The sequence below is a fragment of the Mesoplodon densirostris genome, chromosome 2, assembly GCF_025265405.1.
Source record: "Mesoplodon densirostris isolate mMesDen1 chromosome 2, mMesDen1 primary haplotype, whole genome shotgun sequence".
Taxonomy (NCBI): Eukaryota; Metazoa; Chordata; class Mammalia; order Artiodactyla; family Ziphiidae; genus Mesoplodon; species Mesoplodon densirostris.
This window is the reverse complement of record NC_082662.1, coordinates 66,581,787-66,599,807: the sequence shown is the minus strand read 5'-3', so window position 1 is coordinate 66,599,807 and position 18,021 is coordinate 66,581,787. Positions and strand designations below refer to the sequence as shown.

At 36.5% G+C, this 18,021-nt stretch overlaps 1 protein-coding gene across 1 annotated transcript in view; it reads left to right on the top strand.

The window, feature by feature from the left end:
* The window catches only part of ERICH3 (glutamate rich 3), an 81,235-nt gene that overhangs the window by 40,900 nt on the left and 22,314 nt on the right, over positions 1–18,021 (top strand). Inside the window, exon 11 of the mRNA XM_060119571.1 lies at positions 4,642–4,875. Within this exon, the coding sequence (XP_059975554.1) occupies positions 4,642–4,875 (234 nt within the window). The remainder of the gene's footprint in view (positions 1–4,641; positions 4,876–18,021) is intronic.

The window sequence follows — 18,021 nt, the reverse complement described above, 5'->3', positions numbered from 1 at the left end:
GTTCTGTGTGGCCTGTCTTAGAGGAGGGCAGCCTAACTCCAGGGGGTTGGAGGTGCTTGGAGGGGGAGGCGGGAAAGGAGAGTTTGCGACTGAGTGAGCCAGAGGCTCTGTTCACTTATGCAGGGAGAGACCATTTCACCAAACAGAATTTTGCCTGTTTTTTTTTCAGTATTTGATGTACTTGCTTTGGTGAAACTGATGCTTTGGCATCAGGTAGGAACAACCTATATGATTGTATAGTGATAGAGTATTCCATAACTGAAAACATTTGATGTAAGCCTGGGGTCCTGGAGCTTGTCTGCATTTCTTGTTTTCTTGTTCTTCCCTTTCCTCCCCTCCTGTCCCTTCCCCTCCCTTCTCCTCACTCTCCTCTCCTTCCTCTTCATCTTCTTCCTCCTCATCCTTCTCCTCTGCCTCTTTCTCCTTGTTTCTTTCCCCCCTCTAACCGCATAACACACTCACATATATATATATATATATATATATATATATATATATATATATATATATATATATATATATTCTTACCTTATATATATACATACCCTCACCTTTTGATGTAGTAGATATTATTACTCTCTCCATTTTAAGAAAATGAGGGTCAGACATACAGAGAGAAAGTAGCAGAACTAAGTTTCATACTGTAGGAAAGGAAAAACTTTTCCCTCTGCCCATCTTAGGTTCATTAAATGTATCCTTGTAAATGAAACTGACAAAAGAGATTAAAAAGGGAAAACAAGCAAAAGTTTATTAGCAGGTGCATTGTGCATATGTATGGGAGCACTCAGCTGAGTAACTCAAAGGGGTGGTTAGAACTTGGGCTTATATGCCATCTTAATAAAAGAAAAATACATTTTTTCAAGAAGTGACAAGGCAAAGGAAAAGGACATTGAGCTTCCAGGGGCAACAAATTGTGGGAAGGCAAATATTATGTGGAAACTAATGGTAGATAAGGGCTAGTTCTAGTGAAGTTTGTTATGTTGATTCCCCGGTACCATCTCTGGGCTGCTAAGGATCAGAGTTGTCGCCTATGATTAACTTTTGTCCTTCCTGGGAGAGAGGGGAGGGGAGACACCTTCAAAAATTTATGTCCTGCTTTTAGGGAAATGGGGGGAGGGCAGAGAGCTTCTCTTCTATTTACTACTTCTCAATTGCCTTCAGCTCAAAATAAAACTTATGCCCAAGTGGCATAGTTTGGGGTGGCATACTCTGCTACCCTTTAATACTAAGCCTTGTCTAATTCCAAAGCCCAAACTTTCAAACACTGTACATGTGGCCTCCTCTTCTGTACAAGCTATCCTTGATGTTACCTGGTTGTGGGTGATATGTCCAAAGAATCAGAAAAGGGGAGCTGCCTGAGAGTCCCTCTTGCACCCAGGAGACAAAGCCTGGATTAGAGGAGCACTAGTCATTGGCTGGGATGAGTGTGGAAGGGCTGGTATCAGGAAAGGGGCATCTCCTAGGTCTCTTCTTTCCCACCTTCTCTAGTTGCTGCCCAACAGTTTCAGAAATCCAAGAAAATAATTACAGAGTTGTTACAGCATTGGACTTTATATCTGTTTATTACTGAAATAATGTGACTATCTAAAAAAGATTTCACTCCTAACACTTTGACCCAGCTTACCTCTCTCCATGATCCTTTCTAGTCTTTATTCTTATCTTAAACTGAAAATTTTAAAATATCTGTAGATAACAATAGCAACAGCAGAGAAATTAACAAATGGGATGTGTTTTCATGTTTTAACTTTCACAACATACAGGTATGTTTATTTAGGCCATGTTCAATTTCTGTATTATTTTTTCTTAAACCAACATGGCCCATGCTATGAGTAGCATACTTTATGACAATAAAACAGCTTTTCCGAAGATCTTTCTTCTGTGTTGGCTCCTTAATGGACTTTAAATGTCCATTTCCATTTAAAAAAAGAAGAAACAGTGGAGCAAGCCTTCAGCTCTCTGTAGAACAGCCACTGATGGTCAGGGCAGCAAGAAGCCTGTGTGGAGGTCAACCAGGGAGACCTGCAGAGGGATTGATGTTGACCTCGCGTTGACTTGCTTCCTCATTAGTGGGGATGGTAAACAACAAGCTAATTACATTCTCTGGAAGAAGAAAGATGAGACGGGGAAACAGAAGAAATTATGAAAAGGGATACAGAAAGCATGCCACTAGTTCATTCATATTGAAAACATGAGTAGATGAGACAAAGGAGGTGTGCTTTGAGCTGTGATGCTAATGCAGTGTTCCTGGTTAATAGAAGCCTAATATTTAAATGTGATGATAGAACAAAGCCAGGGCAGCCTTGAATTTCCTGTTTTGAGAGAAAACACTGAAGCTCCTGCCAAATAGGATTCAGGGATTGTTCTTGTGGTTCACTATGTGGTCCTTCAATTTTATGGTCTGCTTCAATAATATAACTGCAATTGTGTCCTAATTGTGGACACTTGTACGACTCTGATTTTAATCAGGTGCCTCCATTAAAGTGTATTGCTGTCAATAAAGCACATATTGTGTGTGATTTCTCCTATTCTATGACCAACTCTCTCCACCCCCAATCAATCATGATTACTACTAATCTCTAACATTTATTAGGAGCCTACTGTCCTTGGCACTATACTAAGCATATTTTAGGGATTATTGCTTTTAATAGTCCCCATAACGTTGTGAGGCAGGTACCACCCTTATCATAGGTGAAGAAACTGAAGCTTAAAGATGTTGAGCAAATTGACAGGTCACACAGCTGTGTTTTAACTGGTACTTGGACACATGACAGCCTGACTCCAGAACCCTCATATTTCACCACGCTGTAATACTGTTGATGGACTTGCAGCAATTTACTCATGTACTGTCTGGCCCCTGCTTATCTTGTGACCAGCAGCAAATATCTCTTGTTTCTAATGTGTTTCTCTGTGTGTATGTATTCTGTGGCTAACTTCAACCACTCCTAGGAAGTCTTCCACAATCTCCAAATGACTTTCCACACTTGTTTGACTCTATTCCACTTATTTGACACTATTTCACATAATTAATCATGAGTCCTATATAGAAATCTACAGCAATTGAGCCCAATAGTGTTAAAACTAACATTACTGAGGGTCATGTATAAAAAACATTCTAACATGAGTACAATATTTCTTGTGTACCTATGTCTTATTTCCTCAACAAAAATTGGAGATTCCTTGATGGGCAGGGGTTGTGTTACTGTAATGTCTTTTATCTTGCAATTTTAGCCTCTTTCAAATAGAAGGGTCTCAATAAAGTCTTATTGATTGACAGCTGACTAAACCAAGTGAGAAGCTATCCCATTACTTGGCCTGAAATATTTGAATCAAAATATTTGTTTTTATTAGTATGTCCTGTTTCCATTATGCAATATAAACGAATTTTTTCAACTTCTTGCTTATTTTATAATTTTGTTCTACTGATTCACATTTCTCTTTCTCCATATTAAATCTCTTTCATGAAAACTTTCTCGTGATGAGTTCCCTTTGTTTGCCTTTTTTCGTTACAGTTTCTGATCTCACTTTTCTTCTTGCATCGCCCTCATACCTTCTCTGCATTAACAGACCTTTCTTCATATGCACAGGGCATGCATTTCTAAATTAAGTTTCCTTCATTCTGGCAGAGTGGACAGCTCTCAAGTAATTACCCGAAAGGCCCCCACTACTGGAGAAGAAAACAGACTATCTAATAACTAAAACACACAAAATAGGGAAAACTTTATTTTTCCTGTAATTTTTATTTTAAGAGCTAATTGTTTATTTGCTTAATTGGTTCTGCATGAAATCCTTTTGCTCTCTATCCTTGGCATGTTGTCATTTCAAGATTTTTAGTTTTTGGTGGAAGAAAAAGGGGAACAATTAAATATGAAAGGTGAAAAATTATAACCACAAGGGACAGATGGCATTTATCTGATGTGACAGTTTCCTTTTTCTGCTACAGATGTGTTACACTTCTGAAGAAATGAAGCAAATTCATGACTGTGACAGGGATATTCTATTTTATAAGAATTTTTATCCTTGGAATGTAATTTTTTTATTGATCGTAGGGATGAATAATGCATATGATTTCAGTTTTGGCCCAGGTACAGAATCCTTCATAATGCCTTTTCTTGATGTCCATTTGGTTCTCTCAAAGAATGTGCTATTTACAGTGTTACTTCTCAGGGCCTTTGGACTTGATTAATTGATTTTTTTCCACTTCACTATTCATTAACTTGATATCCAAATATTTTGAACATTCTTCCTATAAAATATGGCCTCACTGGGTCTCCAAATTAACTTTCATTATTATAATCCTGTTCTTTTCATTTTTAATTTATTTCTAATTTATTGTTTTCTATCAAGTTTTTCTCTTGTCCATTTTGGTTATTGTAGATGATGATGTCCATTTGTAAATGAGCTTTTATTAGGTTTCAGGCTTGTCATTTGGAGCTTCATTTCTTTACTGCTCTTATATATGTAACTGATTGCAATCTTTGATCATTTGCAATTAGTTTTCCATGTTCACTAACTGTGTGAAAAAGAAGTGAAGAAAGGCCCAGAGAGGAGAGGATAATGGAGTCAAAGTTCTCATTAAAGTGAAATGGGTTAAGTATTAGGGATTCTATTTTCATTCTCATAGTGGAGTTTTTCTTTTCTCAGAATATGAAGAAGATTTCGAAGCAGTTGAGGAGAAACAAGATGAGAAAGCTAATGAAGGACAGGCTGATGATCCAATGAATGGAATGCCAAAGTCACCCTCAGATGGTGAAAAAGATCTTTTAGACCCTGAAAAGGAGAGTGAAACCTCATTGTGGAAGACTTCAGATGCTGATGACAATGTGAAAGATGAGGTTGATGGATGCTCTGAGAGTGAATTGGAAGAGGATAAACATGGCAAGTTGATTAGCTTATCATTTGACATAGGCTGTTTACCAAGTGTACTCACTACTTTTCTTTTCCTTATATTTAATGAGATAATCCTCTTTAGGAGACTGTTCAGAACCTGGTTCCCTAACCAGAGGATGCTGATCAACCCCTCTTCCATAGATATCCAAATTATGGGGTCATTCTTCAATTCTTTCTCTTTCTTTAGTTTGCTGGGATTTTTCATCAGGGTGCCAGGTGAAGCTTGTAGTGACACATCTTCTGTTTACATAGAAAGTTACTACCTTTTTTTCATCTCAAACTATCTCCTCTTATATACACACACATATACACACTTTTTTTATTTTTTTATTTTTATTTTTTTTGCTTTATAACAAATTTAATCAGTTATACATATACATATGTTCCCATATCCCCTCCCTTTTGCATCTCCTTCCCACCCTCCCTATCCCACCCCTCCAGGAGGTCACAAAACACCGAGCTGATCCCTCCGTGCTATGCGGCTGCTTCCCGCTAGCTATCTACCCCACGTTTGGTAGTGTATATACACCATTTTTGTGGCTTTGGAAAAATGAAAAGTAGCTCCCATTCAATTAAAGGAAAAGTTGAAAATTCCTCCCTTATGTTCATTTTTTTTCTTAACTTACCTTGAATGCAGATGCTGGCATATTAGTTTATGGAAGGATCATTGCTCTTGACAAAGCTTCCCCCTTATAGACTTCAAACCTAAAATGACTCTGAATGTTCACAGGGAAAATACAGAGCTTTTCAGGTAGATAAAGAAACCCTCACTGTCTGAGGGTTATTATTATCAGTGATAATAATTACCCTGTCTTCTATTTAAGTATGTGTATGTCTTTGTAGTTTGCTTTAGACTAGAGAATGAGGTAACATTATGATGACTTTTTGAATTGCTGTCAGTTTTCCCCATCCTTTTCACCTCTCAAATTTTTTTCTGTATAAGATCTCAAAATTTTTGAATTCAAGGAATACATAGGGATTATACAAAATAAGAGTAAATTAAGTAATAAAGTAATCACAAACATTTAGTTTGTAGTTCTATTCTGTTCAAGAATGAATTCAATCAAACCTATTCTAAAATTTCATGCAGACATATACAAGGCAATAAAATAAAGAACAGAAATTATTTAGAGTAAGAAAGAAGCTAATTTTACTAGGAACTGCACATGAGACCATGACTATGCTTGAACTAAAAATTTAATCCTGAACTTCCTGACAGAGTAAAGAGTGAAGCACAATGTGAAAAATTAGAGTGATTTTAACTTTCAATATATTTGAAAACAAGTTTTGCCGCCATTTTATTATAGTTGAAAGAACTACTCTATACTAATGATCTAGCATTGAAAATTTTTTGTAGAGTCTTAAATTAGGCCTTTTCTTTAATTTCTCAATAGTTACATTTTATGTTTCTAGGCATGCCAAAACATAGCTTTTTTCACTCATTTTGAATGTGAATATTGGATTAAAGTTTATACTCCTATATGACATAGAAAAAGTTTAAGAATTGTATGGAAAAGTGATGTCACCTGAATCAAAGTTTAAAGAAACCATATAAGTGGCTTGGACCTGGAAAAAGATTGAAAGTGTGTTTGCATATAAATATAACCAGTTCAGAACAAAGAAGGACTCAGTTTTTAATTTCTTCAATAATGGTGGTGAATTATCAAGTATTGATTTCACAAAGGGTCAATACATTATTTCAATATATGGTAATCTGGGGATTATTTTTGTACTGCATGATCAACTTGCTTTCTTGGGATCAAATGGATTTTTTTCCAAGATAGAGTAATTTTTTCTGTTTAAGCAGACAAGGATGTAGGCAGTACTTGGATCTTACTTCGAGGGAAGACTTTAATCATTTAGACTTGTAATTATTGAATAACTGATAGTGATGGGTCAACATTAACACTGAATACTACTTGCCTTTAAATAACTGGAATCTTATGTTTAAAAAGGTATCCTATAGGTACTGTTCATTAAGACTGTTTTGTGCTAAGTGCTGTGCTAAATATTTTACATGAATTATTTGATTTACTTCAAACAACCTTAAAAAAAAAGCAGGTACTTTTAATCTCCATTTCACAAGTAAAGAAACGTGGAAATGATGAGATTGAGCACCTCACACAGCCAGAAACTGGTGGAGCCAAGACACAAAATTCAGAGCCTGGATTTTGCAAAAAAACAATATAACATTTCTCCAAATCAGCCAATATCCACTTATCTAAAATTAAAGCAAGTCCCCCCAATAAAAGGATTTTGTTTCCTTTAAAATCTACATTTTAGAGGCATTTACCTTGAGCTCTTCATCTTATCCTATTTTTTAGCCTCTGTTTTTTGTTTTATTTACTTTTAAACGGAGGAAATTAAAATGGACATTTTCTAATTTTACCCATATTTACCTCTCTCCTTCCTGGATAGACTCCCCCAGTCCACTCCCAGGCCTTTTGCTCATTTCCAGTTCATCCAATTCCTCTTCCATGAGACTCTGCTACTTTGGCAGCCTTCACTGGACTCTTTATTTTATGAAACTCTATTGTTCAGTAGTTCATTTTTCACTCATTGTTTCATGCGTGTTAAATTTTGCCCCTCAAACTAATTACACAATTGAATAACACACAAATTAATTATACTACAAAAGCTAGGACTATATGTTGTCTTTGTTATTCCTCACAGAGGTAATTTCCTAAAGATATTTTGTGAATATTAAGCAGTTACTTGATTAACACCAAGAATACTAAAATACTTTTGTTAATGCCATGATGTCTAGTTACATTTATACTATATGATTATTACTGGAATTTTATTTTATTTTATTTTATTTTTTTAGTTAAAGATTTTTTTTTATTTATTTTACAAATTTAATCAGTTATACATATACATATGTTCCCATATCCCCTCCCTTTTGCGTCTCCCTCCCACCCTCCCTATCCCACCCCTCCAGGGAGTCACAAAGAACCGAGCTGATCTCCCTGTGCTATGCGGCTGCTTCCCACTAGCTATCTACCTTACGCGTGGTAGTGTATATATGTCCATGCCGCTCTTTCACTTTGTCACAGCTTACCCTTCCCCCTCCCCATATCCTCAAGTCCATGCTCTAGTAGGTCTGTGTCTTTATTCCTGTCTTACTCCTAGGTTCTTGATGACATTTTTTTTTCTTAAATTCCATATATATGTGTCAGCATACAGTATTTGTCTTTCTCTTTCTGACTTACTTCACTCTGTATGACAGACTCTAGGTCCATCCACCTCATTACAAATAGCTCAATTTCATTTCTTTTTATGGCTGAGTAATATTCCATTGTATATATGTGCCACATCTTCTTTACCCATTCATCCGATGATGGACACTTAGGTTGTTTCCATCTCCGGGCTATTGTAAATAGGGCTGCTATGAACATTTTGGTACATGTCTCTTTTTGAATTATGGTTTTCTCAGGGTATATGCCCAGTAGTGGGATTGCTGGGTCATATGGTAGTTCTATTTGTAGTTTTTTAAGGAACCTCCATACCGTTCTCCATAGTGGCTGTACCAATTCACATTCCCACCAGCAGTGCAAGAGTGTTCCCTTTTTTCCACACCCTCTCCAGCATTTATTGTTTCTAGATTTTTTGATGATGGCCATTCTGACTGGTGTGAGATGATATCTCATTGTAGTTTTGATTTGCATTTCTCTAATGAGTAAAGATGTTGAGCATCCTTTCATGTGTTTGTTGGCTGTCTGTATATCTTCTGTGGAGAAATGTCTATTTAGGTCTTCTGCCCATTTTTGGATTGGGTTGTTTGTTTTTTTGCTATTGAGCTGCATGAGCTGCTTATAAATTTTGGAGATTAATCCTTTGTCAGTTGCTTCATTTGCAAATATTTTCTCCCATTCTGAGGGTTGTCTTTTGGTCTTGTTTATGGTTTCCTTTGCTGTGCAAAAGCTTTGAAGTTTCATTAGGTCCCATGTGTTTATTTTTGTCTTTATTTCCATTTCTCTAGGAGGTGGGTCAAAAAGGATCTTGCTGTGATTTATGTCATAGAGTGTTCTGCCTATGTTTTCCTCTAGGAGTTTGATAGTGTCTGGCCTTACATTTAGGTCTTTAATCCATTTTGAGCTTATTTTTGTGTATGGTGTTAGGCAGTGATCTAATCTCATACTTTTACATGTCCCTGTCCAGTTTTCCCAGCACCACTTATTGAAGAGACTGTCCTTTCTCCACTGTACATTCCTGCCTCCTTTATCAAAGATAGGGTGACCATATGTCCGTGGGTTTATCTCTGGGCTTTCTATCCTGTTCCATTGATCTATATTTCTGTTTTTGTGCCAGTACCATACTGCCTTGATTACTGTAGCTTTGTAGTATAGTCTGAAGTCAGGGAGCCTGATTCCTCCAGCTCCATTTTTCGTTCTCAAGATTGCTTTGGCTATTCGGGGTCTTTTGTGTTTCCATACAAATTGTGAATTTTTTTGTTCTAGTTCTGTGAAAAATGCCATTGGTAGTTTGATAGGGATTGCATTGAATCTGTAGATTGCTTTGGGTAGTAGAGTCATTTTCACAATGTTGATTCTTCCAATCCAAGAACATGGTACATCTCTCCATCTATTTGTATCATCTTTAATTTCTTTCATCAGTGTCTTATAATTTTCTGCATACAGGTCTTTTGTCTCCTTAGGTAGGTTTATTCCTAGATATTTTATTCTTTTTGTTGCAATGGTAAATGGGAGTGTTTCCTTGATTTCACTTTCAGATTTTTCATCATTAGTATATAGGAATGCCAGAGATTTCTGTGCATTAATTTTGTATCCTGCAACTTTACCAAATTCATTGATTAGCTCTAGTAGTTTTCTGGTAGCATCTTTAGGATTCTCTATGTATAGTATCATGTCATCTGCAAACAGTGACAGCTTTACTTCTTCTTTTCCCATTTGGATTCCTTTTATTTCCTTTTCTTCTCTGATTGCTGTGGCTAAAACTTCCAAAACTAGGTTGAATAAGAGTGGTGAGAGTGGGCAACCTTGTCTTGTTCCTGATCTTAGTGGAAATGGTTTCAATTTTTCACCATTGAGGACGATGCTGGCTGTGGGTTTGTCATATATGGCCTTTATTATGTTGAGGAAAGTTCCCTCTATGCCTACTTTCTGCAGGGTTTTTATCATAAATGGGTGTTGAATTTTGTCAAAAGCTTTCTCTGCATCTATTGAGATGATCATATGGTTTTTCTCCTTCAGTTTGTTAATATGGTGTATCACGTTGATTGATTTGCGTATATTGAAGAATCCTTGCATTCCTGGAATAAACCCCACTTGATCATGGTGTATGATCCTTTTAATGTGCTGTTGGATTCTGTTTGCTAGTATTTTGTTGAGGATTTTTGCATCTATGTTCATCAGTGATATTGGCCTGTAGTTTTCTTTCTTTGTGCCATCCTTGTCTGGTTTTGGTATCAAGGTGATGGTGGCCTCGTAGAATGAGTTTGGGAGTATTCCTCCCTCTGCTATATTTTGGAAGAGTTTGAGAAGGATAGGTGTTAGCTCTTCTCTAAATGCTTGATAGAATTCGCCTGTGAAGTCATCTGGTCCTGGGCTTTTTTTTGTCGGAAGATTTTTGATCACAGTTTCAATTTCAGTGCTTGTGATTGGTCTGTTCATATTTTCTATTTCTTCCTGATTCAGTCTTGGCAGGTTGTGCATTTCTAAGAATTTGTCCATTTCTTCCAGGTTGTCCATTTTATTGGCATAGAGTTGCTTATAGTAATCTCTCATGATCTTTTGTATTTCTGCAGTGTCAGTTGTTACTTCTCCTTTTTCATTTCTAATTCTATTGATTTGAGTCTTCTCCCTTTTTTTCTTGATGAGTCTGGCTAATGGTTTATCAATTTTGTTTATCTTCTCAAAGAACCAGCCTTTAGTTTTATTGATCTTTGCTATCGTTTCCTTCATTTCTTTTTCATTTATTTCTGATCTGATTTTTATGATTTCTTTCCTTCTGCTAACTTTGGGATGTTTTTGTTCTTCTTTCTCTAATTGCTTTAGGTGCAAGGTTAGGTTGTTTATTCGAGATGTTTCCTGTTTCTTAAGGTGGGATTGTATTGCCATAAACTTCCCTCTTAGAACTGCTTTTGCTGCATCCCATAGGTTTTGGGTCGTCGTGTCTCCATTGTCATTTGTTTCTAGGTATTTTTTAATTTCCTCTTTGATTTCTTCAGTGATCACTTCGTTATTAAGTAGTGTATTGTTTAGCCTCCATGTGTTTGTATTTTTTACAGCTCTTTTCCTGTAATTGATATCTAGTCTCATAGCATTGTGGTCGGAAAAGATACTTGATACAATTTCAATTTTCTTAAATTTACCAAGGCTGGATTTGTGACCCAAGATATGATCTATCTTGGAGAATGTTCCATGAGCACTTGAGAAAAATGTGTATTCTGTTGTTTTTGGATGGAATGTCCTATAACTATCAATTAAGTCCATCTTGTTTAATGTATCATTTAAAGCTTGTGTTTCCTTATTTATTTTCATTTTGGATGACCTGTCCATTGGTGAAAGTGGGGTGTTAAAGTCCCCTACTATGAGTGTGTTACTATCGATTTCCCCTTTTATGGCTGTTAGTATTTGCCTTATGTATTGAGGTACTCCTATGTTGGGTGCATAAATATTTACAATTGTTATATCTTCTTCTTGGATTGGAATTTTATTAAAAACATTGTATAGAGTTAGCTGCATTATGTAGATATAGAACATATAATATTTTAAATAGATGTGTAATGAAAGCTATCAACATATAAAATCTAGTCCACAATGTTGGGAAATTTAAGAGCCAAAAATTAAACTGACTAACTCTTTTATTTTGTTTTTTTCAATAACGATGTTATTAAATAATTCTTTTTAAGAGCTCCTTTGCATCCTCGGTATTTACATTAAAACTTTGCCATTATTCTGAAGTAAAATTTCATTGCTTACTACTATTTCTTTCCTCCACCACCAGGCTGCATTATTTTCCATCCCTTTATTTTAATAACCTGACCCTGTGTTATTCAAAAACATGCTTTTTAGCATGAGGAGTATCAGAATTAAGATAGTTCATCCAGCAAACAAGAAATGTGCATTAAAAATGATAATGACATGATAGATTCCTTGGAGCAATCTATTGAAAAGCCAGACAGCACTTCATCTTCAAAAGTGTAAGAGGCATATTGTGACCACTGAATCCTAGACACTGGTACATCCTTTTTATTGACATGATTAAGAATCTTGCTGTTAGTGTTTGGATGTGTTTCATTTGAACCTGCCTGCACCTGTTCCCAGAGGGCAAACAATTGCCCAGGCTGTCACTCTTGTGACAAGTCGGCCCCATTTAAACTGCCAGTGAGCAATTGCATCGGCCCGCCTTGATGAATACACTGTGCTGAGCAGCCTGCAAGTGATGGAGTGCCAGGGACTGCGTGCCCACTAAGAGAGGACCCTGCTTTAGGAATGATGTGTGAGACTTCCCATAGTTTAAAAAGAATGACAGCTTCCTTTTCTCTGTGTTTGTGTTGGCAACCCCAGGAGCTAATTCACCAGTTGAAAATATATTGTCATAGATGAATGTTATAAAGTTGAGGGGAAAAGTGTCATGTTGCTGAGAATAGACTTTTAGGGACAGTTTGGATGATAGTACCTATGAGTAAGAGATAGAGACTAAGTAGCTCCTTATGAGAAAGAGAATGGGGGAAGGGGAGAGAGAGAGAGAGAGAGAGAGAGAGAGAGAGAGAGAGAGAGAATCTGTTCCCAGAATACAAAGAAAAGAACATAAGTATTAAAGCGAAATTTTTTTCTAGTAAGAAAGATAGTATTTTACTTGTGCTATTTTTCAGTCTGTTGAATAAGTAGGCCTTAAAGACTTTGAAAATCTCAGAATCACAAAAATATTCTATTTACTTGATTTACTGACTTCCAGTATCTCACTCTTCCTTTCTGGGCCTGACTATGGGCTTGAAGAGATGCATATGAGGGAAGCCTGCTCCTTCTGTGTTGAAATTGTACATGCTATGAAACCACGCTCTGTGGACTTCAGTGTCACTTGACTCCTCCTCGGACCAGAGAGGGTTAGGGGAAGATTGTAGGCAGCTTTTGGCTAGAATCTATGTCTGTGATTTTTTGCATGATTAGTCACACTTTAATTTTTCTTAATTGTAAGAATTACTCAATTCATCTTCACTTTTGGATTGTTGAAGTAGGAAGTCATGGCTTTCAGGTGAATACTTAAATTCAGCCTCATCTTTTAGTTCACATAAAATACTTTTCTATGAGGTATTTCTCTGCCCTGTACCTAGTGATGGCACTACTGAGGCACTCAATAAAATCTTGTGAAATGCATGGCTGGTTGACTAGATTAATGGACAAATGTAAAAAGATTTAAGCAGCAAAATGTGATACATGATTTGATTATATTCTCAGTATTTTAAGTATTTAGAAAATCCAGTTAAAGGTAAATAAGGAGGAACTTTTAAGCTTTCTTCTTCTCCTCCTGCTATATCTGCATTCACTTTATATATATATATATATATATATATATATATATATATATATATATATATACACATATATATATATACAAAGTAATGTATATATTTGTCTCATTGGAAATTGTTAATGAATTACCAGTATGAGGACATATGTTCTCCCTTACACCAAATGACTAGTTACTGTTCATGTATGGAATTCAATGATTTCTGCTTCTATTGTCATTAAGCATACAGTCATTTGATGATATTTATTGAGTACAAAGCACTTGTCTAATCAAGTATTATTGTACATGAAAATATTGACCAAACCACAGTATCTAATATAAATATGAACAGATTTTGGTGAACTCATGAGTATAATCTACAACTGTTAATATAAGGAATAGAAGGACATAAAAATTCATATGTCAAGGCTAATTTGAAGAAAATAGTTGTGACACTTATGCAGATTTTTCTGTGAAACCTTGGACCAAGGAATGGGAAAGAGACAAAATTTGTGTTAGAGCTCAGAGTAGTATGGGGTCCACTGGGTTGGGGTACATGGTGTGTTATTGGAGTGATCTAAATTTTTAACTGAATTTCCATATTTGAGTGTGTGAACTTAAATCATGATGTCTACATGGGCTTCAAGCTAGTAAGCTAAAAACAAAGTAGTTAAAATCAGGACATAAGTGGAGGAAATAATGAATTTAAACTGTAGTAAAACAATGCATCATGCTAGTGGGTGAAGGAATGATTGAAAACTGAGGTCAGGACTTGTCATTGGTTCAAAACAAACTACATAGCTACAGATCGCAGTAAGAGTATAACAGCTTCTGAGAGAGCTACCCATGGTCACTGTTAAGAGAATGAACAAATACTTTAATAAATATGTGTAGTTGATTTATTGTGCTCATGCCAAAGGAAGCAATGTCTGTCAAGAGTGTGTAATCTCTATGGAAGCAGGGACCTGGCCTGCTTTTTTCTCCATTGTGTCCTCAATACCAGAACATTGCCTGACACATAGGATGTGCTCAAAGTGCATTTAGTGAATGAATGTATCTCTGTAAGTGGCTAGGAAGATGGAGGACAACTCAGGACCTCAGTTACGAGGAGAGAGAGCAGAGTTCATCCTGAATTTGCTGGACTGGTGCTGACTATGGATGTGTGTGTGTGTGGTTAGTACCTTTGGTCAGGTGTATATCAAATTGACTAGGCAGGCAGTGCAAACAGTGGAGGTTACTGACACATATATAGTAGAATATGTAAAACTATTTTCCATTTGTCACCCTGGAGTGGTAACAGTGGAAATCTAGCTAAGAGAAGCAATAGTGGGTTCATGACAGTGGGTGCCCTCTGTTTGAAAGCCTTTTGGCAGGTAAAGTGGTCTTGGTTTTAATACAGTGGGTCATTACAAAAGAAGTATTTTACAAAACTTGCTCCTTTATAGCTAATGGACATTGGGTATTATTTAACTTCCATGGGCCTTACTTTCTAGATCTAGGAAAAGAAGATAACTAACTACTCCATGGGATTAAATGAGATGTTTGTAAAGTGCTTACCTCAGTGCTTGGTACAGAGTAGGTGCATAATCATGATCAGGTTCTATTTTTTTCCTCAATAAATGGTAACTGTGACTACTATGCTTAATGTGATATACAGGGTGAAATCACAAGAAAGAAATTTATTAGAATATATGTATCATGTATGATATCAGAGAGAGAAGAAGACTGAAAATCATAAAGCAATGATTACTTGATTTGGTGAGATTAATTTTTACCATGTAATTTCTACAATGATTTATGGAGAGCAATAATTGGAATTGATTCCCATTTTACAGCCAAGAAAACAGAGCCTTAGAGAAGTTAAGTAGCATAACCAAAGTCAAAGCTAATGAGTAGCTTAGTCATGATTGGAACACCTAAGTTTGTCTTACAGAAAAACATAGTATTTTCTCTCAAGCTCATGTTGCATGAAATAGTAGTGACGGAAAAGAAGGAATAGTTATCAATGAACACTTATTATGACATGAAAAGAGTAAACAGTGAAGAATTGGGGACTGATTGAACGTGGAAAGAGAAAAGTCAGAGATCCTGCTTAGGGTGTAGAACCATGGCACCAAACACATTGGCTTTGGCCAAAGACTCAGGCGGTGGGTGCAGATCAGGTCCCTACCATGAAGACCAAGGGCAGATTCTTAGCATCAGTACCTGGAGGGAGCATTGGAGAGATAAATGGAATTTGGTAGGAGGCAGAGCTGTTTCCTAACATGCCTCCAAGACAAGGTTTTCCCTCCTAATGAAAAAAAAATTACAATTTACATATCGACCCTAAAATTCCTTTATATAAAACGTTCCTTTATATAAAAGTTTTCACATAAAAACTTTATTTCTAAGAGAATAAATAAAATTAGTGTTGAAAATCCCTTTCCATGGCCCTAAAGCATTTTGAGCTTTTCTGTAGGCACAGCCTGGTCCCAGTGTCTGTATGAAAATGAGAGTGAGAAATGAGAGTGAAACGAAATTATACAGGGAGGTTAGAGAGAAATTTGAAAACTGAAATGAGTTTATGTGGGAGGTCAGGTAGCCTTGCCACTCAGCGGCCATTCATTCACCTGATCTTTCTTAAGGACTGACTCAAAATTGAACCAGAGCATGTTTCAGCCTTTGAAATAAAATAATACAATTAATAGAAGCTGCTAAAGAAAGAGGAGCACTCATTTTTTAAATTATGTGAACAACTCTCAGAGCTAAAAGTGAGAGTCCTGGTGTCAACATTCAGATGGTAAATAAGGATATTTTTGGATGTGCAGAACAATTATAACATTGTATCCTAGCTAATTGTGCAATTAATGAAAACCACTGAACAAACAAACCACTAGCACACTGGGAGTTGTTTTTCTTTCTTTTTTTTTTTTTTTTAAGTGAGATGCTTAAGAGAGGGGGAGATTATAGTCCCTGAAGTTTCTGAACTAGTACAAATAAGATAGAGAACGACTGTCCTTGATCTGTACGTTCCCCACTGAGAGACAGCACATCCAGATCTTATACAATGGAGATAAAGAATGAGTGGCTGAAGTATGTGATTCCTTTGAGAAACAGTGGTCATCTGGTGCCTGTCAAGGTAGTTGGAAGATAAGAACAAATGGAATTGTACTTAAGCGGTTCTGTTGCTTAAAGGCTTTTTGGAGTTTATTTTTTACTGCTGTGTAGAATCTCTCACATCTTTGTGGGAATTCAGTATGTCTCAGTGACTATACTTAAAATGCTAAGCCCTGTCATGGAGAGCCGTTGCAGCTAGAGGGAAGAGGATAAGAGTAAAGACAGGTATCTCTTCCCTTAAACTCTGCCTCAGCTGCTACAGCCATCTGGGTAGCTGACAAGCAGAAAAAAACATAAACAGAAAAAAGAATCAGGAGCACACAGAGAAGAGCAAACAAGAAAGCTAAGCAGCTTGTAAGTGTGGGCTATTTCATTTGAAAAATATATTCTATAAAAAAATTATAAACACAGGTCTATTTGGTTAAAAAAAATGAAAGGCAAGTTTGTATTTTTCTGGCCCAAGGCAGTGCATCTTCCTTACAGAGTCAGTGTGTGTGTGTTACTTTCTTGGAGACATTAAAAAGTTTTTGTGGGTAATAAATACTAAACTATTTTTGGCTCTGGTAAGTTTCCAGACTGCATATCTGTAGCATCACATCAGTGTACTGCATAGATATCCTAGAATCTCTTTTGCCGATTCTGTTTGCCCATCTCCAGCTTCTGCATCCTCTGTCTTCTTCAGAGGACAGCCCTGGGCTACTGGGTTTGCTTCACCCTCAGGCACAAAGAGCAAGGGAGTGCCAAGAGTTCGTGTTCCCCCCAGGGTGGCCTGTAGCTATGTCTGACTGGAGCAGAGTATGGAAGCCCAGCTCCTTCTTCAAGGGAAGAAAAATTCTAATATAATTTAGACTTCAGAGGTTCCCATGGGATCAGGCTGAGGCTGAGATGTTGCTTGAAATAGCTCTCTTGATTGACTTCTTCCCTTCCCTGCCCAGCTTTACCCACACCCGGAAGAGTTTCTCTTGGAGCATATTTTTAATACATCACTGGCACATGAGTCCTCATCTCAGTGTCTGATTCTGAGGAACCCATAAAAAAGACCAGATCTCCCCCCCACACACATGCACACAGACACACACACACAAGCATTATCTCAAAATATTAAGTATCTAGGTATTATGCAAATGCATAGATATTCTTACCATACCGAGCTACCAGGGTGTACCAGTATGGCAGGTGTTACTGTAGATAAAAATTTAAACTTTATGCATAGAGGATACTGTGGATACATCCAAGATGATAATGAAATAAGTGCTCTTGCTGAACAAGTAAAAGATAATTCAATTTCTTCTATAACAAAATAGATACTAACAAAGGTTTTCCAGTGAAATGGCTTTCAACAAATAAACAAATATAATTGGTTTTCAGTTAAATGCGACTTCGTATTGAAAATTATATAGACTCACAGATTACATAGGTCTTTATCATGAAAATTATGTGGAATATATGGGGAAAGGGTATCAAATCTACTAAACTATATTAAACATTTTAGTATGATTAACTACTAGCACAATTCCCACAATTATTATTATTAAATTTCCCTTTACGGAAAAGCAATGATGT